Source organism: Sorex araneus, chromosome 1 (assembly GCF_027595985.1).
Source record: "Sorex araneus isolate mSorAra2 chromosome 1, mSorAra2.pri, whole genome shotgun sequence".
NCBI lineage: Eukaryota > Metazoa > Chordata > Mammalia > Eulipotyphla > Soricidae > Sorex > Sorex araneus.
The window spans coordinates 300,619,647-300,644,710 of record NC_073302.1 but is presented as its reverse complement, the minus strand read 5'-3'; the positions used below and the strand labels follow the sequence as shown (position 1 = coordinate 300,644,710).

The 25,064-nt window shown below is 53.2% G+C and overlaps 1 protein-coding gene across 4 annotated transcripts in view; it reads left to right on the top strand.

Moving 5' to 3' along the window:
• MSRA (methionine sulfoxide reductase A) overlaps positions 1 to 25,064 on the top strand; it is a 159,306-nt gene that overhangs the window by 80,244 nt on the left and 53,998 nt on the right. For all 4 annotated transcript variants that reach the window (XM_055132672.1, XM_055132685.1, XM_055132691.1 and 1 more), the window contains one exon: positions 11,842 to 11,910. In XM_055132672.1, the coding sequence (XP_054988647.1) occupies positions 11,842 to 11,910 (69 nt within the window). The remainder of the gene's footprint in view (positions 1 to 11,841; positions 11,911 to 25,064) is intronic.

Genomic DNA, 25,064 nt, shown 5'->3' with positions numbered 1-25,064 from the left:
TGTTTTCTTTATTTTTATTTTATTTTAATTTTTTTTTTTATTGAATCACAGTGAGATACACAGTTCCAAAGTTGGTCATGATTGGGTTTCAGCCATACAATGTTCCAACATCCATCCCTTCACCAGTATGTTTCCCACCACCAATAACCCATTTCCCTCCCACCCACCCCAGTCAGCCTTTATAACAGGCAAATAGGCACCTTTTCCTCTCTCTCTCTCTCTCTCTCTCTCTCTCTCTCTCTCTCCTTATGGTTTTCAGTACAAATATTGAAAGGTTATCATGTATATCCCTTTACCTACTTTCAACACTCATTTCTTGTCCAAAATGGTCATTTTTAATTAATTTACTTATTTATTTTGCTTTTAGGGTCACACCCAGCAATGCACAGGGGTTACTCCTGGCTCTACTCAGGAATTACTCCTGGCGGTGCTGGGGAACCATATAGGATACTGGGAATCGAACCCGGGTTGGCCACGTGCAAGGCAAACGCCCTACCCACTGTGCTATCGCTCCAGCCCCGAAAGTGGTCATTTCTATTATTGTCATGTTGGTCCCATCTCTATCCTAACTCCCCTTTAAATCCCCTGCACCCCTTCTCCATCGGCCACAGACTTATGGCATGCTTCCAACTGTAGATCAATCCTGTTTTTCCTGGCTTTGGATATTAGTTTCATACTATTTTTTATATCCCGTATATGAATGCAGTCATTCTATATCTGTCCATCTCCTTCTGACTCATTTAACTTAGCATAATACTCTCCATGTCCATGCACTTATAAGCAAATGTCATGGCTTCATTTTTCCTAACAGCCACATAGTATTCCATTGCATAGATGTACCATGGTTTTTTTGTTTGTTTGTTTTTGTTTTTTTAATCCAGTTGTCTGTTTTCGGGCACTCTGACTATTGGAAACAACAAGAAGGTTGTTTCCAGCTTCTGGCTATTGTAAACAGTGCTGCTAAGAACATAGGAGTGCAGGTGGCATTTCTGTGATGTGTTTTTGGGCCCTGAGGGTATATTCCCAGAAGTGACATTGTTGGGTCAAATGGGAGCTCAGTTTTTAGTTTTTTAAGGAATGTGCATATTATTATCCAAAAAGGCTGGACCAGTCAGCATTCCCACCAACAATGAATGAGAGTCTCTTTCTCCCTGAAACTGCGCCAACACTGGTTGTTCTTGTTCTTTTGGATGTGTGAAGTCTCTGTGGTGTGAGATGATATCTCATTGTTGTTTTGATTTGCATCTCCCTGAGCATCTTTTCTTGTGCCTTTTGGCCAGTTGAATTTCTTCTTTGAGGAAGTTTCTGTTCATTTCTTCTCCCATTTACTAGGAGTTAATATCAAAGGTATATAAGGCACTGGTAGACCTTTACAAGAAAGAAACATCCAACCCCCCTCAGAAAATACACAGATGACTGTTTTAAGAGTCCTCACCTTTACCATTTATCTTAAACCTCACTCATGTTTGCTTAATGCTGAGGCTTTCCTGGCTCTGGGCCTAACATTCCACCGGGCCTTCAGTCTGGGCCCTGCGTGTGGCTCTAAGCCAGTGTCTTACTGCTGTCGGAGACGGGAGACACAGTCGGTCATGCCCGGCCTGGGGCTGTGTGGGAGCTAATAGACTCGGCCAGAGCCAAGTGGATCAGGGTTGGGGAGCTCGGAGGCCCAGAAAACGGCTGGAGCTTCCTGAGGCCTCTGGTTGAGCCAGGGAGGCACCTGCAATAAACACACTAGAGCAGAGCCTAATGGAGCCTGCTGCCACCCCTGTCCGAGGCCAGCCGGAGTCTGGCAATGGCAAGTGGAGATGGTCAGGGCTGAAATAGTCCAGTATCTGCAGTGGCTCAGCAGCACTGCTCACACCCTGCACGTGTGGGGCCTGGGGTTGGAACCCCAATCCTGCAGTCAGCCAGTAAATATGAAGCGATGTGAAACAAGAAATGCATGAAGATTTCAATGCGGCAAACAGCAGCTCCGGTGAGGGTCACCGGGCAGAGCCCAGCCCAGCCCCAGACTCTGTGCCCTTTCCTGCCCCCAGGAAAGAGCAAGAGTGACATTGGAGAAGTTCGAGTCAGTGCGTGAGACTTGGTCATGTTGGCATTAGTCAGGTCCGCGCTGGTGCTGGTGTCAGTGACGGTGGGGCTGTGAGTGGAGGCCCAGAGGTCTCAGGGAGAGTTTGCGGTAATGTCAGTGTTAGTGTTATTGGTGACGCTTTGTCTCTCCCGGTGGTGTTGGTGCGCATGGTGCTGGTGCTGGTTTTGGTGTTATTGGTGCTGGTGTTGGTATTGGTTTTGGTGTTTTGGTGCTGGGGTTGGGGTTAGTTTGGGTGTTATTGGTGCTGGTATTGGGGTTAGTTTTAGTGTTATTGGTGTTGATGCTGATGTTGGTCTTATTGGTGTTGGGGTAAGGGTTGGTTTTGGTGTTATTGGTGCAGGGGTTGGTTTTGGTGTTATTGGTACTGGGGTAGGATTTGGTTTTGATGTTATTGGTGCTGGTGCTGTTTTGGTGTTATTGGTGCTGGGGTAAGGGTTGGTTTTGGTGTTATTGGTGCTGGGGTAAGGGTTGGTTTTGATGTTATTGGTGCTGGGGTAGGGGTTGGTTTTGATGTTATTGGTGCTGGTGCTGTTTTGGTGTTATTGGTGCTGGGGTAAGGGTTGGTTTTGGTGTTATTGGTGCTGGGGTAGGGGTTGGTTTTGGTGTTATTGGTGCTGGTGCTAGTTTTGGTGTTATTGGTGCTGGGGTAAGGGTTGGTTTTGGTGTTATTGGTGCTGGGGTAAGGGTTGGTTTTGATGTTATTGGTGCTGGGGTAAGGGTTTGCTTTGGTGTTATTGGTGCTGGTGCTGGTTTTGGTGTTATTGGTGCTCAGGTTGGTGTTAGTTTTGGTGTTACTGGTGCTGGTGCTGGTTTTGGTGTTATTGGTGCTGGTGTTGGGGTTGGTTTTGGTGGCATTGGTGCTAGTGTTGGGATTGGTTTTGGTTTTATAGTGCTGGTATTGGTGTTGTTTTTGGCACTGGTGCTGGGTTTGGGGTTGTGGTTACTCTCTTGGTTCTCCTCTCTTGACAGTCTCTGAAACTTTCCCAATTGAATCCCCCTTATCCTTCCCTCTGCCTCACAGGCTCCAGAACTCTTCTCGTGGAGTGAACGAATAAGGTTTCTTGTCCCTGGGAATGATACATATAAAAAACACGTGGCTTTTGATATAGGAGATTTGCTTACTACATTTATGTCAGTGAAAATAGGAAAAAAAAAAAACCCTCTTCTCATTCCAGATTGGGAGGAAATGCCTTGGTTGACATGGGATTCTAAAAAGCTTTTTCGCTTTAACAATACTTTTCTGGTACAGTTATTTTAGAAACTGGCAAGAAATCTCCAAAGGGGAAGACATTTTAAGTAACACCATGGACGCCTTAGATTGGTGATCCCTGCTGCTTACACGTCCACCTCCATCCCTTTCCTGGGCTGCTCGATGGTCCATCGACAAGGGGACAGGCCTGCCCCGGGTTGATGTCTGATGGACTCTGGGCCTGGGAAAGTTAGTGATCTACCAGCAGACAGTCTGCTGTGGGCCAGGCGACTTCCTGCCTGTCTCCCCTTGCAGATCAGGTTCCTGTCTGTCTGACTGCCCAATCCAGATCAGGGCTCTTGTCTCTCTGCCCAGTCCAGATCAAGGCTCTTTTCTATCTGTCTGCCCAGCCTGGATCAAGGCTCTAGTCTGTCTGTCTGCCCAGTCCGGATCAGGGGTCTATCTGTCCATCTGTCTGCCCAGTCCGGATCAGGGTGCCTGTCTCTCTGTCTGTCTGCCCAGTCCGGATCAGGGCTCCTATTTGTCTGTCTGTCTGTCTGTCTGTCTGTATGCTGAGTCTGGATCAGGGCTCTATCTGTCCATCTGTCTGCCTAGTCCGGATCAGGGTGCCTGTCTCTCTGTCTGTCTGCCCAGTCCGGATCAGGGCTCCTATCTGTCTGTCTGTCTGTCTGTCTGTCTGTATGCCGAGTCCGGATCAGGGCTCTATCTGTCTATCTGCCCAGTCTGGATCAGGGCTCTTGTCTGTCTGTCTGTCTGCCTAGTCAGGATCAGGGTTTCTGTCTGTCTGTCTGTCTGTCTGCCCAGTCCGGATCAGGGTTCCTATCTGTCTCTCTGTCTGCTTACTCTAGATTAGGGCTCCTTGTTTGTCTGTCTGTCTGCCCAGTCCGGATCAGGGTTCCTACCTGTCTGTCTGCCTAGTCTAGATTAGGGCTCCTTATCTGTCTGTCCAGTCCAGATCAGGGATCTTGTCTGTCTGTCTATCTATCTGCCCAGTCTGGATCAGGGCTCCTGTCTGTCTGTCCAGTCCGGATCAGGGCTTCAGTGGGTGGAGTCCAACCAGATTTCCTCTCCCAGCCTGCAAGGAAGCATGGGCGAGAGGAGAGACAGTGAAGGGCGCTGAATAAACATGAGGATGAATCGCTTGCATGCGTGGCCTTATGGTTTTTCTCACAGGCCGAGACCCGATTCTTTACTGTTCTTCCCTGTGCCTCCTGCTCTGGGTAAACATTCCCAACATTTACCACAGAATCCTCGCTGGCGGCTGCGGGCTGCTCGCGGCTCCCAGAGGGCTGCCGGGCCTCAGCCAGTGGGCCGGGGACAGCTGCTGCAGGGGACAGTCCAGCAGCGGTCTCGCGGCAGGGCCGGGAAGCTATTAAAAGAATTCATGGTTGTGTACTCCGGAGTCCCATTTTGCTCTGACCCAGCAGCTGGAAGATGCTAGCGGAAAGGGTTCCGGGTCTCTCCACAGACCCCGCCTGAGCATGCGCGGCAGGTGGGTCAAGTGATCTGACGATGAGCGGGCGTGGGGGGGCAGAGCAGCCTGATTCTCGCTCCCAGATGGCACCAGGGTCTTCGTGAGAGTTGTGGGTCCAGCCTGCCGTACCCATCTCCTGGCCTCTGACAGGCCGAGGGACACTCCAAGGTGAAGAGGGACAGGGACTGAGAAGGGGAGAGATGGCTGTCAGGAGTCATTCGTGGACTCCGTGGCCTTCGAGACCTCGGGCCCTCCCTGCTCCCGCTGCTCCTGCTTCTCACGGCTTCACTGCCCGTGCTCACTCCCCTGGGCGTGTCTGCCCATGTTCTCCATCCTTCTCCCCCACCTCTGCCATAGAAATCATCTCCTCAGCTTCTCCCCAGCACGGTCACCACCTCACGGTGTCCACGGGGGCGCTGTCCAGCGGGTGTCACTGCTCTCCTTTTGTGAGGAGACTGGAGCTCAGCCGAGACCCCAAGGCTCCCAGTTTTGACGTCCAGCCACCCGGCTGTCACCATGGCACAGGCCCGGCCCTTCCCTAAGCAGCCCTCCCCGCAGCCTCGCCGCTCAGGGGGTGGAAAACTTTTCTCTGAAACTGCAGATGGTGAATATTCTAGGCTCGGCAGGCCATACGGTCTCTGTCACAACTCCCCAGCATCTCCGGGGTGGAGTGAGAGCATCCAGAGACAATAAATAAATGAATGAGCGTGGCTGGGTTCCAATAAAACTTTATTGAATGACACTCACACTCGATTCTCATCTCATTTGCATGTGTCATGAAATAGTTTCCTTCCGATTGTTTTCCAGCCCTTAAAAAAATATATATCTGAAGCCCACTTTGAGCTCAGGGGTTGGGCGGGGATAGCTGCGGTCGGCCTGGGCGGCTAAGTGGGCGGTAGTTTGCCACCCCCTCTTCTAAAGGAATTGAGACGTGGCCATCTGCTTTGAGACACAGTGTCCTGGGCTGGTTCTTCTGGACACTTGATTCAAGCCTTTAACTGCAGGCTCGGGGCTTTGTCACCTCCCAGCAGGGACTTGGGGCAGCCGAGGCTGAGATCGGGGCCAGTAGGGGAGCTGGCTACCTCTGCTCTGTGCAGGTCTCGCCGCATACCCCAGTGACAGCGTCAGATGGAGTCCTCTGTGTCCTTTATCCCCTGAGCTCCCTGCAGAGGGGATGGGTGGGCTTTGGCGTCTATTAAAACACCAGACTTGGGTCTTTGTGCATGCTGCTGTCAGCCGTTTGTGGTCTTATCACTTCGTGCTTTTTAGCACCGGCAGGTGGGGTTGCTCTTGTTTCTGAACATTTCAGGAAGTGTTTCTTCCTGGCCTCACACAATTTCAGCCATAGCTCCTCTTTCCATACCGCCCTCCCCCAACCCCGGCTGTTGTGCACTCCCCCACCATGGGGGACTGCTGGCTGGCTCGTTTCAGCCACGAAGATCACGAGCTCCAGCCTCCCTGTCCTGCTCTCGCTGCTGGTGTCGTGTGTCCTGCCTGACACGTGGCTGGTCATTGCTTTTCGCTCACTCTTGGGTGCATCCTAGAGTCAAAACGGTCATAAAATATCATATGGATTTGTGGGTTTGGGAAAAGAAGTATAAATAAGGAAATGGATTTGGGCTTGGCTGGGGGCCACATTTGGCTGTGCTCAGGTGTGGTCACTCCTGGCGGTGCTGTGGGGACTGTGTGGGGTGCTGGGTCAGCAGCATGCGAGGTGGACTCCTTACCACCGCCGCTGTTCTTTCTCATCACTCCCAGAGAGTGGATTTCTGAGTTCTTAGTGGATTCTTGGGGTGACACAGCAGCTTGCGCCCAGGAACCCACCACAGCCTCCCACGGAGATGCTCACCTGAGGCCTTTACCCCTCCTCGACTATATCAGAGTCCAAGGAAGCCAAATATTCCATGGATCTCTATACTATCCAGATCATATGCTTTGTTCTCTTCTTTGTCTGTTAATACATTTTTTCCCAGTGTGGTGGGGGGCGCGGATCTGGAAGGAACCTGGGAACACTGGTGGGGGGAAGCTGACCTTGGTGGTGGGATCAGTGCTGCGATGTTCTATGTCTAACATGCAACTATGAAGAACTTTGCAAATCATGGTGCTTTCGTAAAAAATAAAATTTAAAAATCTGCTTTGAGGTGTTTTTTTTTTTTGCCAAACCTCACTTGGTCGTGACTATTTTAATATTCCTTAAAAACACATTTCTGTGTTTTAATTTATGGAAGTGCCTTGCATTTACATTTACAGTGGTTTTCCTGTCTCTGTGTCTGCTTTTGGTATTAGGGTAATGCTGGTTGCATAAAATGAGCTGGTAAGAAATCTTCCCTCTATTTTGGGGAAGAGATTTATATAGGGTTGCGTGCACTCTCCTTCTCTCTCTCTCTCTCTCTCTCTCTCTCTCTCTCTCTCTCTCTCTTCCTCCCTCTCTTTCTCCCTCACCCTCTCTCTCTGCCTCACCCTCTCTCTCCCTTTCCCTCTCACTCCATCCCTCCTCCCTCTCTCTTTCTCCCCCGTTCCCCCAGAATTTCTTGGTCAAACTGCATGAGCCTGAGGTTTTCTATTTCAGATTCAATTTCTCTGCTGCTTTGGTTATCAGTGTCTTTACACAGTGAGGCAGTGAAGCCATTAGTCTGTGAGACTCGGGTGCACGCTGCGGACCTGTGTGTGATATGAGTCCCTCCCTCCCTCCCTCCCTCCCTCCCTCCCTCCCTCCCTCCCTCCCTCCCTCCCTCCCTCCCTCCCTCCCTTCCTTCCTTCCTTCCTTCCTTCCTTCCTTCCTTCCTTCCTTCCTTCCTTCCTTCCTTCCTTCCTCCTAAGGACACTCTCTCTCCTATTTCCATGGCGTTGTGCTTTCTCAGCAGAGGGCCCTGAGGAGACTCTCCAGCAGGAGAGTGTCTGGGTGGGCGGGAGACCACCAATGGAGCGTGCCTCAGCTGGGCCCAGAACTCCCTGTGCAACCGGACACTTGGCCTGATGGTCCCGTCAGGGAAACCACACTGCTGTGCTCACCATGCCCCCCACCCCCTGAATCCCCACTGACACTCTCGGGGCCTCCTGAGGCATCTGGGCCTCCCATGCCGCTGGCTCCTGTAGCCTGACGGTGGCCAGGGCCTCCCAGAGGTGCCCCAGGTCTGCTGAGGCCAGTGACTGCTGCCCGTGTGCTGGGCCTCTGCGGGGAGGTTCTTGCTCTGCCAGTGGGACCTTCTCTACCCCAGACACCCCGGACTGGGGCCAGGAACCCAGCGTGGCCTGTCAGTCTCCCCACTGCCCCCGCCCTCGCTCGCAAGGAGCCTCAGGGTCATCGCTGTGTGTCCAGCAGGTCCCTTTCTCTCTCCTGCTCCTCAGCTCCCCATGGCTCCCTTAAGGGAAGCATCAGAGCGAAGGGCTGCATGGGGGGGATGAGGGGATTTCCTCCTGGAACTCAAGGAAGCCGGCCGCCCCCAGCGCTGAAAGCCTCGAGTTGCTTCTTGGTGCGCGAGAACTGAGAGGAGGGTCTCTCGAGCTCGCTGCTCACCGCCGAGGGGCCGTGGCCCTGAGTGGCCATGGAGGAAGCGTCCAAGCTATGACAGCAGCCACCGTGGCACGGCCCTTGGTTAGTGCCAGCAGCAATTCTGAGGCAATTTGGTTTTGATTCCTGTAGAGAAGCAAAAGAGACACAAGAGACAGAGTACGGGGGACTGCCTCGCCCCTGGGCCCAGGAGTGATCCCTGAGCACAGAGCCAGGAGAAATCTTGGCTGGTGTGGCCCAAAACCAAAAAGTAGACTTCTTACGGGCCCTCCTGTGAATGGAGATTGTCCAGTGACCTCCCTACTTCCGTGTAGCCAAAGGGACATGCCCCCAGCTCAGCCAGCCAGCCACTTCACCACAGACAACCCCGTCGAAATCCAGAAAATTCTCTCCGTGGCAGTTACGGCTTTTGGCTCGAATTTAAATTTAGATTCCCTGGGAATTTTGGAAAAATATTTTTCTTCATTGTTTTTGTGAGCCCTTCTTAGGCAGAGATACGACTTCCCCAAACAGAACAGCAGGAAACGCAGCTAACAATCCTCTGGATCATGCAAATGAGTAAAAATTGCCAGAATTATTGCAGGGGTGCTGAAAGCCTCCCTCGGATATTTTATGCACCACTCTGAGATGTTGGTGGCTCGGGGCTGCCTGTGTTAGAAACCCCGGCACTCGGGGGAGCAAAGTTTGTGAGAAAATAAATTACATAGAAATTGTCTTCGACTTAGAAATGGGTCATCTTCCAGGGATTCTTCTGTAATCATTTAACCTGGAAATATCTGTTTTCCTTGTGCAAAATAGCTTTATAAAAGAGGGTTTAATGAGCTGGCTTCTGCCTCTAGTTGTCCTTGGATAAAAATTACAGTTTTTTTCCTTTAATAGGACACATCGGTGTATGAGTTACTGACCAACAGTTACAGTTACTCCAACACTTAGAAGCCCGAGCCTGCCACTACCTGTCTCGCCCTCTCCTTTGAGGTGCGGGGTACAGCGGGGCCATAGCAGGGGTCCCTGGACCCCAGGTTCAGCCTTCAGCATCTTGGCACAGCTGCGCTGGGCCCAGGTGCCTGCGCCTCTTCAGGAGACTGTGGTTGGTTTCCAGCCCTGTGGGCATCTTCCCAGGGCTGCCTTCAGCAGGTGGCCCGGCCGAGAACTGCTCCAGAAAGAACCCGCAAGACGGATGGCCACTCCCAGGCAGAATGACCCATCCGCAGCATCTCTTGGTTTCTTTCTAACTTCAAATGACCGTGCTCAGGGTGTGGGTTGGAGTTCTGCTCGTCTGTGTTGTGTGTCTGTGTGGCGCTGGGGACCGAACCCAGAGCCTCTTGCTCTGGAGGAAAGTTCTCTGCCACCGAGTCACGTTCTGGCTTCTGCTGATGGTGTTCAAGAGAATCGAGTCATGGGAACGCAACCCACGCCGTGGGGGAATGGGATTAAGCGCTTCCTCCCCGGTCGCTGGGGAGATGGCTGTGAACCCTGGGCTCCAGCCTGGCACTGCCTGGCCCCCTGATAACCGAGCCCAGAATGGCCTCAGAGCCAAGGGAAGAAGCAAACAAACCACCCAGCAGCCCCAGGAGAGCTGGAGCCTCTGTGTCTCTTCTGCTCAGCGCTGGGAGACTGGGAGGCCTGGGCCGAGGCCGCAGCTGGTGCCTGCAGGAGGCCGAGCCCACTGCCCGACTTCACCTATTCAGTGACATTAGGTGGCGGGCCCAGAGGGTCACAGCTCTCTGCAGAACCTGCCGGCCTGCCTTCCACCCTGGGACTTATCCTCAGCCGCAAGTCCAGCCTCCCTGTCTCCATCAGCTCCAGTTAGCCCCCCTCTGAGGCTTCAGTTTGGAGCCAAGAACGGGCCCCCTCAGATGCTTCCAGAGAACCATCCTTGAGAGCCTTTCCTTTAGGTGTCCTAGTACCAGGTGTGCCTCTATTGGCTGCACCCCAGCTGGCGTCAGATTGACACCCCCTTCCCTGTCCCCCACCCCCACCACGGCCCAGAGAACACTCCAGAGATGATTTGCAGTGCTGTCTCTCTCATGAGGGCTGGGTGGTGGTGGTGGTGGTGGTGGTGGTGGTGGTGGTGGTGGTGGTGGTGGTGGTGGTGGTTTTTAGCTCTCAGTTGGGTAAAGGAGGGAGTGCAAGGTGACGGGGCCTGATTGTAGCACAGCAGCTAAGACCCTCCCCTCTGCCAGGGGGTTTCCTGCAGGCGGACTCACACGGATAGACTCATCTGCCCCTCAGGGCAGCCTGCCAGGTGGACACCGAGGAGACTCTTCTAAACGCAGGGGTGAGGTCAGGCCGTGAGGAGGGGAGACAGAAGCCAGGACCACCAAGGCTGCCACTGGGCCTTTGCTCTGCTGGCACTGGGTAGGGGTAGGAGGCAGAGCAATTGTGGCCAAATGGCCAAATGCCCAGTCCAGTTTATAGACCCTGTTGTCCTGCGGTCCCAGGGGTTCCAGTGAAAGTCGGGCGGCGGACCAGGGAACCAAGAGTGCCAGGGCCACGGCACCTGCCCGCCTGCCCGCCATCCGCTGGGCACGTTTTTGGTCTCTGCCCAGGAGAGTCTGTGAGCAGGTCCCATGTGCCACCCGCACCCCTGCAGCACCCTTTGCCCCCCCTCCCATGAGATTCAAGGAGTCTCAGTTCCTCCCAGCCTGCCCTCCCCACACAGTGCCCTCCCTCCCCAGTCCAGGACGGGAATTGCCCGCTCTCCTACATTGGCCACTTTCCGCCCTTGAAGTGAATCATGCTCTGCTTGAGGGCCGGAACCCCTCCACCCCTTCCCCAGATCCCCAGCGCCACACCTTGGCCTGAGCCGCATCTAAGGAGGCCCCTCTGCAGGCTGGGGGAGGGGCAGGAGATGGCAGTGAGGCAGCTGCACCTTCCTCAGGCATTTTCCGTGTAAACGTGCAGCTCCCAGTACTGCTGGGAGAGCACTAAAGCCCTTTAACGCCTCTCCTGGCTCCAGCCACGGTGCGGGGGTTCTGAGAACCAGGGAATGCCCCTAGACCAGAAGCCACTCATTCCCGGTCTTAGTCTTTGAGCTGCGCGGCCGGGTGGCAAGAATGGGCTGGTTGAGGACATCTGGGAGACCCGGGGTCGTGGGAGCTTTGGAAGGCCTTTGGGTCTCTTGAGGAGGCAACGTGAGCCAGCCCACGGCCCACTCTCCTGTTTCTGGACCTCCTTCCGGCCCACTTCTCTGGTTGGGTTGATGTTCTGAACCTCAGGAGCCTTCCGGGCAGCCCCCCACAGACTCCCCCTTGCTCCCCAGGGCAGCTGAGTGTCGTGGGATCCCAAGGCCAGGAGTTGGGGACTTGTAGACCAGACTGGTTCTGATGGCTTGAGCCTAGGCCCGGTGGTTGGAACGGGACTATCTTGGAGCCTTTTGTGACTGGAACGAAAAGCAAAAATAACCGAAGCTTATGAGGATAAGCCTGTGTCATTTCTGACTGAAAATAAGAAATAGGGTCTTTGACACGTTTAGCAACATGTGTTAGTACGTGTGGAGAACTTTACACTTAACTTGCATTTCTCTCTCTCTCTCTCTCCCTCTTCTTTTCCAGCCAAACACCATGTCAACGGCAACAGCACAGTCGAACCTTTCCCAGAGGGGACGCAGATGGCTGTGTTTGGTAAGATACCAGCTCAGAAAGAAAACCCAAATTGTGTGCAAAGACCAGTGCCAAATTTCTGAGTTTAGCAAGTGTCCTCAGGGTGGCAAAATCTGGGCGCGTCTAGATATTTATAAGTTGCAGCAGCCAAAAAAACAAAAAACAAAAAACCCCAAAACTTGGGTTCTTAGTGTTTTGGAGTTGAGAAACAAGTGTATAGAATTTAGTAGGCTTTCATTTCTCACTTTGCGAAACCAACATTGAACCCTGTAATTTTTCCTTCTTGGGCCTATACTGGGAGTGACCTGATAATCTGGGTTGGAGTCTTTTTTTGTTTGTTTTTTGGTTTTTGTTTGTTCATCTGGGGTTACCTGTGGCTGTTCAGTGGCTTACTCCTGGCTCTGCACCTAGGAATCACTTTGGCGAGTCCAGGGGATAGAACTCAGGTTGGCTGCGTGCAAGGCCTGTACCCTACCCACCGGACTACCTCTCCAGCTCCACATTTTTTTTCCTTTCTTAAGAGGGTTTATTCCTATCCCACCTACTCCCCCCGCTCCCCATCGGATTTATTCCTTGGTCCGAGGCTTGGATCCAAGTTCTTTTGAGTTGTTATTCCACAAAAATCAGTCTCATTGAATGGTTTCTCTCTCCTCCAGCTGTGGGGCAGCCCTAATCCATAAGGAAAAACATCTGCTCAGATGAGCTAGGAGGAATGAAACAGGGCCCCTGAGTAAGTGCTCAGTGCACACCCACAGGGCGGGGCGGGGCCTCTCAGCCTGTAAAGGAGTCACTTTCTGCTTGCCCAGTGGGAAGGAACTGGCCTGGCCACTTTCACAGGAAGTGATGCTCCGTTCCCCCCCCCCCCCCCCCCCCCCCCCCCGCACCAAGTGGTACTCAGGGCAGGAAGCAGGAAATTGCCTCCTGTCCAGCCAGTGAGAGCTGTCACCACTCCCAGCTCCCAGCTCCCTCCACTGAGTGTTGACCTCAGCCCAGGGAGGCCACTGTCCCAACATGAGTGCCCATGCTTCTAGCACCTTTGTTGGCATCCGAAGATGCCCATTTTTACTGACCACTTGTTGGTTTGAGATCAACAGCCTGCTGGGTATCTGGGACACTCAGGGACACGATGACATGTGGCATAAATGCTCAGCAGGTGCCTCTCCATATGGCCCCCGCATACGTTGGTGGCCAGATCCTTGTGGCACGGGAATGAGAGAGTGGCACGTGGAGGAGAGCACGTTTCCTCCACGTGCCTGAAGAGAAGCAGCCTCACGGGAGGGTGTGCACGCAGAGATGGATTCTCAGGCCAGATGAGGCAGGCGCCTTCCCCAGCAAGCCTCGGTTTCCACCATCTGACAAGAAGGTGGCTGGGGGCCTCCAAGTCTCCAGTCTGCACCTTTGCTTCTGCCTCTCACACCACCTGGGCCCCAGGCTGGTCTCTGCATGGCCCCAGTATGTGATGGTCAGGGTTGAGTCATACGATTCCCCTTAATGCACAATCACTCAGACCTCTCGCAAAGCAGGACATCTGACAGCCGAGTTCTTCCCTTAGCGCTGTCTTTTGTCTCTCATAGATGCTTACGTTGGTTAAGTGACTGAAGCAGTAGCACAGTGGGTAGGGTATTTGCCTTGCACACAGCCAACCCGGGTTCGATTCCACCATCCCTCTCAGAGAGCCCGGCAAGCTACCAAGAGTATCCTGCCCACACGGCAGAGCCTGGCAAGCTACCCGTGGCATATTCGATATGCCAAAAACAGTAACAGGTCTCACAATGGAGACATTACTGGCTCCCGCTCAAACAAATCGATAAACAACGGGACGACAGTGCTACAGTGCTACAGTGCTTTTGGTTAAGTACGTGGGAACCTTTTATATTGATACACTCAGAACCGTTGTCGCTTGATCCTCTTGTCCATCTAGTGGGTCGTGAGCACCACCTGGGGTGGCCTGCTCTTGTCCACGCCATTTCTGGACTTGCTGGAAAAGGCCCCACAGCCCAGTGCTCCGCTTTCTTATAGCTCGGGGGCACTGGGGGGATCGTGACAGCTCTGCCCAGAGGAGCGCTGCCTTGCTCCGAGTCCCTGGGCTAGCGAGGTGGCAGAGCTAGAACGTGCCGGGAGCCCAGCTGACCCCAGAGTCCACGTGCTCCTCCCGGCCCCCGACTGTTGGCACTGACCGCAGCAGCCCGGGAGAGGCCGCCCGGCAGAAAGGCCTTTCAGCGGGGACTGTGAGCAAACGCGCTTTCCAGCCAAGCCAATTTAGCAAATTGATTTGTGAATCTCAGTGCGTTCCCAGAGTGCTGTGGAGGACCCTCGAGACGCGGCTTTTGCCGAGAAATTGCTGCTTCGGGCCGTGTCGCCTCCCGCTCACCGCTGTGCCCCACTGGATTTCAGCAGCGTGCATTCTCCAACACGAGCATGGCTGGCCATGCTGGCTGGGCCCCGGCTCAGGCCACGGGGGCATTTTCTCTCTGTCCAAGCAGCCTCCAGCTTTGGGCACTGCAGGGTTTATGGCCTCACCAGGTGCAGTCGCATTGCTGGTGGGGGCTGCGCCCAGCTCTGTGCTAGGAGGTCGCTCCAGTGGTGCCAGGAATCAAACCAAGGTCAGTCATGTGAAAGCAAGCGCCTCGACCCCTTTACCGCCGCTTGGGGCTCTGAACTGGTCACCTCAGCAAACCATCCAGAAGGCCGCTGATTCAGGAACCCTCGCAGCCCGTGTGTTCTGGAGATGGTCGTGGACCCAGCCTTTGGTGTTGAAGGGCCACATCAGAGGGAAGGGTGAGAGGTGGGGCTGCCCCCGCCCCCCACAACCTTGAGGTACTCAGGAGTGGGGGTCATCGCAGCTGACCCAAGGACGGGTGGATGGATGGCTCTTTCCAAACCATCCTGATCTTTAATCTCGGTGGATTTCTTTCCAGAGCTATTTATAATTTCAGATTTTCGCTTGTGGCCTGCAGGCTAGTTTTGTCATCCTTGGGGGTCACCATCCCTCATCCTGAGGACTCTTCTCACCAGTCACGAGGCTGAGCGTGCTGCCCTCCCGGGGCTGGTGTTTCCAAAGCCCACTGGAGAAGGGCCGGGCTAGAAATCCTTCATGTCTTTAGTCCTGGTGGCAAAGCCCCCGCGACTCTCAGCCCTTCAGGCCACAATGGCCTGCCAGGTGGCCATGACTGTTCTCTTGGGGCCGCAGACACACTCACAGAGGCAGGAAAGGTGGCCTGGGTGGAAACATATCTTCGGTCATGAGGACATCAGGCTTCATTTGCCATCAATCAGGTCATACTCATGCTGGAAGGCTCTCGGTGACCTAGAACCTAATGGCAGTGGCATCCATCCCAATGGCAGGGGCCCTCCGTCCCTGACCAGATGTGACCTGCTCAGACACTGGCCATGTGCCTCTGTCCCCTGCTGTCCATGGTGGGGCTGGTGCACTCTGTCACTCCAGGTGTGACGCTAACGGCCATTCCTCAGCAGGGGAGAGTGGGACTCTCGCCCTTTCATCTCTGTGGGTGAGCGTTTGCTTTTTCAGAATGGTCACTTTGGGGAAGCGGTTACTTCTCCCTCACATCCTGTGTGAGGCCCATTGGGTGGCCTGTGGCCAGTGGTTTGGGAGAGGTGAGATTCCAGCGGGAAAGCTTAGCGTCTGATACTGAGAGGCGGCGCGCAGCCCCCCACGGGGACCCGAAGCAAGGCCGCTGGGCTCCAAGCTCTGCAGAACCAGTTTCCTGTGTCAGGTCCTCTCTGGACTGCTGAGACAAGAGGCAGTGAGGGGCGGGCCCAGACGGGCTGCCGTGGATCGTCACGGTGTTGAGTAGCTGTGGGCAAGGACGTATCCCGGAGCTGGCCCCTCGGTCACTGTTCTTGGGGGATTCTTGGGGGATTCAGCACCCCCAAAGGAGGAAGAGATCATTGTCTGTCGAAGAAGCAATGCAGAGGCGGACCGCTCCCCCTGGCGGGCCCACTCCCCCTGGCATTGGTGGTCTTCCCAGCAGCCGTGGCTCTGTCAGCCAGCCAAGGAGCCAGCGGGCGGCAGGCGACGTAGGAAAGCAGGCAATGTAGGAAAACAGCGTGCTGGCGCCTGGGCTCGGCAGATAATCAAATCCCAGCATGGCACTTCGCTCCCCGAACCTCTGAGGCCCATTCTGCGTGTGGTGTAGTGGCGGCCACTCTCGCCAAGTAAAGGCCAGGAATCGGGGCTGGAGCAATAGCACAGCGGGTGGGCATTTGCCTTGCACGCAGCTGACCCGGGTTCAATTCCCAGCATCCCATATGGTCCCCTGAGCACCGCCAGGAGTAATTCCTGAGTGCAGAGCCAGGTGTGACCCGAAAAGCAAAAAAAAAAAAAAAAAAATGGCCAGGAAGGATGATTTTGGAATGCGTTTACAATCAGCCTGGCCAGCTAAATTCACAGGGCGGTTCCAACAGCAGGCTGCTAGCAGGTGCAAACTTCTAAAGTCTGAAGGCACCAGGGAAACAAAATCTCAGCCCTCCCCCCTTCACCGACCTCCATATCTTCCTTCCCAGCAGGCCACCCTCCACCTCCGGTGACCTCTTCCTCTTGACCTTTTCTCCAAGGACCTTTAACCCCTGACCTTTTCCCATGGCCTCTGGGCACCTCTGAGGGATGCTCTCCTTTGGAGACCAGTTTCTGGCAGCATGTTTTTCCCATGCGTGGTGGTCGCAGGTTCACTTTCTGGAGTGTGGAGAGGTCAGAGATTATAGGGGCAGGGAAGAGGCCTCTTGTCCAGCTGGATTGAGGGTGCCTTTGGGTTTGAGTGACCTCAGCTGGCGTGTGCACCCCACCTGGGGTCTGGGGTCTCAGGCGCAGGGGGGAAGCAGGGAGTACCTGCAAGGAGGAAAGGTACCCGTGGGAGGAGTTTCTGAAGTTGGGTGGAAGGAATCAGTCCGTGGTGGGAGAAAGGGGTCACTTGTTGGGGGCACCAGCACCCTGTCCCCTGGCCGTTTGGGTTCTCTCTCGCAGTGCTCAGAGGACCGGGCAGCCTGCTCCAGGGGTGACCCTGGGCTCCTTCAAGCTAAGCTCGTCTCAGCCCTTTGGACCCTCTCTGCCCACCTGAGGCCCTGTTGTCGGTCATGCAGAATAGACTATTCTCGCTCTCCCTGACCATTTAACTTGTGCCCGATTATAAAGCAATTCAGAGGAAAATGAAAATATATACAAGACTCAGCCAAAGGGAGGAAAAAAAATCCAAAATACATGAGATTCAGGTAGACACTATATCCCCTGAAGTGCCCGGCAGAGAGCAGCACCCTCAGGCTCATGGTTCCCCCCTCGCAGCAGCTGGAGACCCGCTTTGATTGTGGCTGGCTTTCATTGGTTTCAGTCGCAATCAGCACACGCATGTGACCCTCACTGAGCAAACCCATCCTGTGTGCAGCCCGGGAGCTTCCATGGCCTTTGTATCGCCTGCGGCCAGCACCACCTCCATTTCCAGAGAGTTTTTGTTTTTCCCAACGGGAACGCTCCTCATTGACCATAGACTCCCCACCCTGTCTCCCCCGCTCTGGGCCAGCCCTGTCTACCACCTGTGCCCCCCATCCGGGTCCTGGACCCCTGGTACTTGTCACTCTGTCACAGACCCGTTTCAGCACAGTGTCCTTGAGTCGCCCGCGGGTTCCTTTGAAGGCTGAGTGATATTCGGCCCCTGCTCTGCATCCCTGCTGCAGGGAGTCAGTGGTGCTGTGGCCCCCCCTGTGGGCGTGACTGGGGCCACTCTTCTCTCTGGACCCCTGACACCCCCGGATCATTAAGCTCACACCCCCACGGAGCCACAGTGTACCTCTGCTATGCCCCCAAAGTTATCTGGACAGTCCAGGGCCTTTTAGGGAGGCCTTGGAAAGGAAATTTCTGTCGCTGTCATTCAGTCGGGTTTTCAGCAATATTCGCCTTTTCAGTTAGTGGGGAAATGTCAACAGCATGTAGAAATGGCCCCTTCCCCCGCCCCCAGCGCCCCCCTCTCCCTGTCTCACAAGGGTTCCACGAGGGCTGCTGGCGTCTCGTGTCTCCTCCATGTGCCTGCTCCTCCGCTCCTCCAGGTTATTTTAAGCAGAATTCATTTCATTGCACCCAGAGATATTTTGGTGCCTATTGCTAAGAGCAGTTTCTTAGAAAACAGACGACATTGGCAAACCTAAAAAAAGGGAAAAAAAAAAAAGAAGAATTCCTTAAAACCATCCACTATCCCATGAGTTCACATTTTCCCTGCTATCTGAAAAATTCCTTTATGTAATTTTATTGAGCCAACAGCAGTTTTCACAGCTGTATTTTAGGGTTGCAGTTTTATGCCTCTTCAAGGGTTCAGATGTTACCATTCCCCAACCACCACCAAAGGACCAAAATGACAAATTCTTTTTAGAGCTGTTTATTTGAGTCTAGATCTAAGTCTTCTATTCATTGCTGTTGTTAATATAGATATTCATTCCTTTTGGGGGCTGTAAATTCTCTCTTCTTTGCCTTTTTTATCTGTTCAAAAAGTCTAAAGATTCCTCCCATACCTTCCCTTCAGTCTGAGTTCAGTGGTCCAGCTCATCTGGCCTGGGTGTCTATAAATGGGGAGACTAAGAGGGACCTGGGGGTGGGGGGAAGCACTTGCCATCGGGAAGCCTCTAATAACTGACTTTCTGTTGCTAGTTGGCAGCCGGTAAGAATCACCGGCGGCTCTGCAACTTCATTACAGGCTTTTCTGAATCTGGCGTTCCCTGTGGTCTGTGAAACGGAACACGGCTATAAAAAAGGTCTTCCCTCTGTCGGCCCTTCGGCTGCCCTGACCCCCCCGGTCAGCCCGGTAGTGGAGCTGTTGTCTGCTGTGGCGTCCACGTGCACCCGTGTCTGAGCCAGCGTGGGCATGTACGTTTGTGAGTCAGCCACAGTGCTGAGTGAGAGTGGCCGGGCAAGTGCTGGGAACCTCTCCAGTTTGACCGAATGACCATCTTTTCACAGGCCAAGTTATTGAAAAGTAGAGCCGTTCGGTTAAACGCTTGAAGATCTAATCCCAGAAGACACATTGGCCTGGCAGGCTTGGGCGGGGCAGGGGAGAGGGCAGCCCGCTGCCAGCCCTTGATGGTGACGGGACCACTCGCTGCCCTACCGGTTGCAGGCCGGACACCCCAAAGCCAGTCCTGGAAGGCTGAGCACCGGGAACACTGCTGTTGGGCACTACAGGATGAGCAACACTGTCAGGTGTGGAGATGCTGTGCCCTGAGCTGGCCCGCCCTCCAAGGGGGCATCTGTGTGGGCTCCCGCGCAGCCTGGCTTGCTCAGGCAGGCGGTGAGAGATGAGATGACTCACATCTCCGAGTATGTTCTCCATGCGCTCTGCTGCCGTTCCAACAAATGATACGTAGAGCTCAGCCTCTCTCGATGCCCAGCACTCGGAGATTCAGGAGGAGGAGCAATCTACTGACCCGCTGCTATTATGTTTGGTTGGGGGGGTCGCCTTACTCCTGGCTCTGTGCTCAGTGATCACTCCTGGTGTGGCTCATGGAGCCATATGTGGCACAGGGGATCAAACCCAGGTCAGCTGGGTTTGATACATAGGGCCGGTGCCCTCCCCACTGTACTGTTATGCCAGCCCAGTTTCTATTTTTTTTTAATCATTTTATCATTGTTAGCTCATGTATCACTGTATCACTGTCATCCCGTTGCTCATTGATTTGCTCGAGCGGGCACCAGTAACGTCTCCATTGTGAGACTAGTTGTTACTGTTTTTGGCATATTGAATACGCCATGGGTACCTTGCCAGGCTCTGCCATATATATAATTTTTTAATTAATTTATTCTTTTATTGAATCACCATGTGGAAAGTTACAAAGCTTTCAGGTTTAAGTCTCAGTCATACAATGCTCGAACACCCATCCCTTCACCAGTGCATATATTCCACCACCAAGAATCACAGTATACCTCTCTCCTCCCCCCACCTCCCCAGCCCCGCACCCCGCCTGTGTAACTGATAAATTTCACTTTACTTTCACTTTACTTTGATTACATTCAATATTTCAACAAAAAACTCACTATTATTGTTTGGATTTTCTCCCCCCTGAAGTCGGACCTGCTGAAAAGGAAGCATTTGATAATTTGTTTTCCGTTGCTGAGAATGAAGAGATATGAAGTCGAGTGGTCGCACTAGCGGCTGCACAGTTTTGGGTTTCTGTATTTTAGTCATATATATATAATTTTTTAATTGTATCACCATGAGCTACACAGTTACAAAGTTGTCCATGATTTGGTTTCAGCCACACAGTGTTCCAACAACCAGTCTCTTCACCAATGTCCATTTCCCACCACCAGTGCCTTCATTTTCCCTCCCACCCCACCCCCCACCTGCCTCAGTGGCAGGCACTTTTCTTCTCTCTCAGTGTTTCTCCATGCCCCTCCCCCACCTCCTTTTGAGCATTGCAATTTGTGATACAGATACTGAGAGTATCAAGTCTATCTATCACCTCCTTTCAGCAGTGAACTGTCTTAGGTTTGATACATCGTCCAGTGACCAGGGGCCCCAGGTGGAGCTCAGGGGTAGAGCATCTGCTGTGTATGTACGAGACCCTGAGTTCTGCTGCCAGCACCAACAGGACAAATCGAACATTGAAGTAAAATTAAAAGCAATCAGATCAGACAGTGCCACTTCCGACTCTTCAGGAGTCCCTGGAAATGTTCTCACCGAAGCACTGGGAGTGGGATTGCCTTGAAGCAGCGTGTTTGGTCCGTGCTGAGAATCATTTACTGACCTTGGCATATCGTGAGCCCCAAACTGGGAACCATGTATTGAAAGATCCCATGAGCTTTTCCTCAGTTCCTGTGTGCCAACCTGTCAGCCAGACGCTGGGATCCCTCCATGCCAGATGCTGTTACGCAGAACATCCACCTCTTCTTCAGTCAGTCGGACCCCGGAGCCCAGACACGGGACAGAGCCAGTCCCCCCGAGTCAGCTGTGCTGAGCTTGTTGTGCTGTCAGATGGACGTTGTTCTGGTGTTGCTGCCCCTCTACTCATCCAAGACTTAGCTAGTCTCTGGACTCGTGGTCAGATAGAAAGCATGACCTTCTCCTGTAGGGATCTGGAAGGAGCAGTGGAGGCAGGACCGCATGTGCAAAGGCCCTGAGACAGAGTGCCTGGCGGAGGCCTGCAGGGCTGTTGAGTAAGAAGCCCGGCTCCTTGGTGTGGAGAAAGAGCCTGGGAGTGATGCTCATGGTGGGCAGCCTGTGGTAGGGGCAGAGGCGTGAGGAGACGTCACTTCTTTGCTATGTTGGGGACGGCATATCAGAGGGTGAAAAAATCAAAGGGCACTTCCTTCTGGAGGCTCCTGTCTCCTCCTTGGGTCTCCAGGCTTCCTCACCTATGGCATTGATGAGTCTGGAAGCTTTACGCAGGGGTGAGGCTCTGTGGCAGTAGCTTCACAGGCCTGGGGCCTTGGGTTTGCTCCCTGGCACGGCAGAGGGCAGGGAGGCTGTAGCCTGTCCCTGTGGATCTTTCTTTTTTTATTTTATTGAATCACCGTGAGATAGTTACAAGCTTTCATGTTTGGGTTACAATCACACAATGGTCAAACACCCATCCCTCCACCAGTGCACATTCCCCACCACCAGTATCCCTGATATGGCCCCCACCCCCGTTTCCACCCTTCCCCTGCCTCCATGGTCTTTCTTAAGAGCTCTGTCTTCCTAGCGCAGGAAGACTTTCTCTCCCTGTGCAGTAGGTATTTCAGCAGCCCTCCAGAGAGACGCGCCTTGAAAGCAGAGGCGAGACCTTTGCACGGAGTGGCGTGTGATTCCCGTAGCCGTAGAGCCATTTCTCTTGTGCTTTGGTAGGATCCACTGAACACAGCCACACGGCATCGCCTGAATGTGTGTGTTGGGTTGCACCCGAGGCGGGCTGCTCGCCGATACACTGAGCACTGTAGGTGTGTGTGTGCTGGGTGCAGAATGCGCACTCTGGGGTGGAGGATACGATGTTTAAAAAAAAAAATCAATGTTTTAAGGTTAAAGCTTATCAATGAAGCATATCGGCATTAAAGTATTAATTTCTTAACTTTGAAAACTGATGGGACAGAATGCCAGCTAGTTTTTGGCGAGCCCTATTTGGGCTTAAGCCAACCAATCAACCCAACTCACTTCTGAACTAGAATAACACCCTGAACCTCCAGCTAATCATTTAAATAATTAATTAATTAATCTCAGGAGAACAACTCCCATTGTCAAGGGGGAGAGCAAATGAATATTGGTCTCTGGGAGGAACTGGCCCCGGCGGTGATTCTTAAATTTAAACACAGTGGGACTAGAGAGATAGTACAGCAGGTAGGGCCCTTGCCTTGCACGCAGCTGACCAGAGTTCAATTCCTGGCATCCTGTATGGTCCCGAGTCTGCTGAGAGTGATTTCTTTTTTTTTTTAATTTATTTTTTTATTGAATCACCATGTTGAAAGTTACAAAGCTTTAAGGCTTAAGTCTCAGTTACATAATGCTCGAACACCCATCCCTCCACCAGTGCATGTATTCCACCACCAAGAACCACCGAGAGTGATTTCTAACTATAGAGCTAGGAGTCACCCATGAGCACTACTGGATATGCCATACCCCCCATCCCTCCCCCCCCCAAAAAAAAACCCAAGGACGCAGCTTGGTAAGCACTACAGTGAGCCAGTTCTCCATGGGCCCAAGCTTATGGAAAGGAGCTCCCGTAGAATGCTGAGAGGCCTGGGCCTGGGGCTTGCTGGAGTAGCTCAGAGTCAGTAGGAAGCTTTCTGGGGTGAAGGAACCCCACATCTCTCTCAGTTCCCCCGAAGCCTGGGGTCCGTCTGTGCATGCTCAGCCAGAAGCACACGAACTGCAGAAGGCAGCTGCCGGCCGGCTGGGGTCTCAGCAGCTGAGCTGCCCGTGTCCTGCCAAATTTATAGCCTTTAAAGAACGGAGGGTTTTAGTTGAGGCTCTAGGACAGAAGCCACAGCTGGGGAGGGTGTTGTAGTCTGGGGCTGAGGCGGAAAAGCAAACCCAACCCGTTGTTGGAAAGTCCAAAACTCAGCTTCCACAGAACCCAGGGGATCCATCAGCAACTCACTTGTTTGCCTGTTTAGCATCATCCAGCATTCATCAGAGTAAAACAAAAAAACACCACAAAATCTAGTCACATATCAATCACAGTGTTTAGTGGACAATAAAAACTACCAGGTGTGGAAGGAGCAAGGAAACAATAGGACTAAGAGTTAAAGGGAAAGTCCATAGAAACAGGCTCAGAATGAGTCACATTGTGAATTAGCAGTGACCTAGAGCCAGTGTTCTAAGGGGCATGAGGGGGCTTCAGGACGTAAAGAAAGAGATAGAATCACTACGTAGGGAATACCAACCAACGAATAAACATGGGGGAAATGAAGTGGAATTTCTGGGACTACGAAAATATAGAATCTGGAAGGGCTAGAGAAACTGTGAAGGACCAGTGGGTAGGTCATTTGCCTTGCACACAGCTGACCCGGGTTTGATTCCTTCAGCCCTCTCGGAGAGCCTGGCAAGCTACCAAGAGTATCTTGCCCACACAGCAGAGCCTGGCAAGCTACCCATGGTGTATTCGATAGGCCAAAAACAGTAACAACAAGTCTCACAATGGAGACGTTACTGGTGCCCACTCAACCAAAATGGATGATCGATGGGATGACAGTGACAGTGACAGAATCTGGAAATCAAAGCATGATGATAGAGCTTCTCTGACTTACTCTGGGGCTGACTGGGCACGCCCTTCAGAACTTGGAAGTTTCCTAAGAGGAAATGCTGGTTGAGAGGTGCTACTCACTGACCCTGGCGAGCATCGTGAAAAAGCCAGCCTTACAGAGAAAAGACCCTGAAACAAAGCCGTCCTGCACCAGAATTAGGTGAATGGGGCGGATTTGCCAAGATGTTGGGCCCATCCCAAGAAGAAATCAGTGACCTCAAGGGTAGACAGTGGAGTCTGTCCACTGTGAGAGAGAAAGCCACTATGGGTGAAGCTGAGGGGCCTGAAATATGTGTGCTTGAAGTATCAGAGGGTTCCCAGAATCCCAGAGAGATAGCAAGACTCATTTGGGCAGCCTTCCATTATTATGGAGAATTATCAGGGGACCATAGGGATGAGGATCACATCTGGCAGGGCAAAGGCAAGAATTGAATCAGCACCGTGGACAGAGGTTTGGTGCTAGGCCAGAGTTGGAGGCAGGAGGGACATTCTGCCCAGGGCCTGCCCCCTCTCCCCCGCTCCTCATCTCCACCTCCATGGAGAGCTCAGACGGTCCTTCCCTGCTTGCTTGTGTCTGTGGATTTAGACCACTGCTCCAGAACCAGCATTCCTCTCCCCAGCTGGTGACTGCCCAGGCTCCCTCACAAGGCGATGGTCTCTCTTCTGCCTGTTGTGACCGTGGCATGCCCGTCTGAGCCAGCCCTCCACCTATAGGCTCTTCTTCCCCAGAGTGGCACTGTGCTTTTCGGGGGTCTCTGGCCCAGCCCACCTTGGGGAGGACATTACACACCATCCTCAAAGCAGTAAGAACAGGGAGGGAGAAATCTGAGAGCGCGACTCAAGCTGTTGGCAAAAAGTGGGCTGGAAGAATACAAGAAAGGCCGTGGCAGGCCGGGGGGACTCGAAGGGCCCTGGGCACGCGCCTCTTTTCAGGGTCCTGGACATAGTCCAGAAATGCAACTGCAAGACCCGAATGAGTCTTTCCTAAGTGACCACTCTTTCGGCAGGGAGGACCTGGAGGCAGGCTGCCAGCCCCTCCTGTGATGCCTGTGTGGCCAGCACGGCATGACGAAAGCCTGCGCATGGCATGTGCCCCTTTAGGAGGCTCTGGGAGTCGGAGGGAGGCAGAGTTGCCCATCAAGGGGCAGCATGGTTGGGGTTCAGCACTCACGTAGGCATCGGGGATGGCCTGATGTGGTCCGGGTGCCTCTCTCAGGCCTCTGGACACTCACTGTCTCGGAACTAATGTTACCTCAGTACAAAGCTAAGGTTGGGGGCCAGAGAGATAGTCCAGTGAGTGAGGCATTTGCCTTGCACTCCACTGACCCAGGTTTGATCCCAGCATAATATGTGGGTCCTGAGCACCACCAGGAATGAACCCTGAGCACAGAGCCACAAGAAAGCTCTTGGGTGTGGCCCCCCTCCGCCACCCCCAATTTAAAAAATGTAGTTTAAAAAAATTT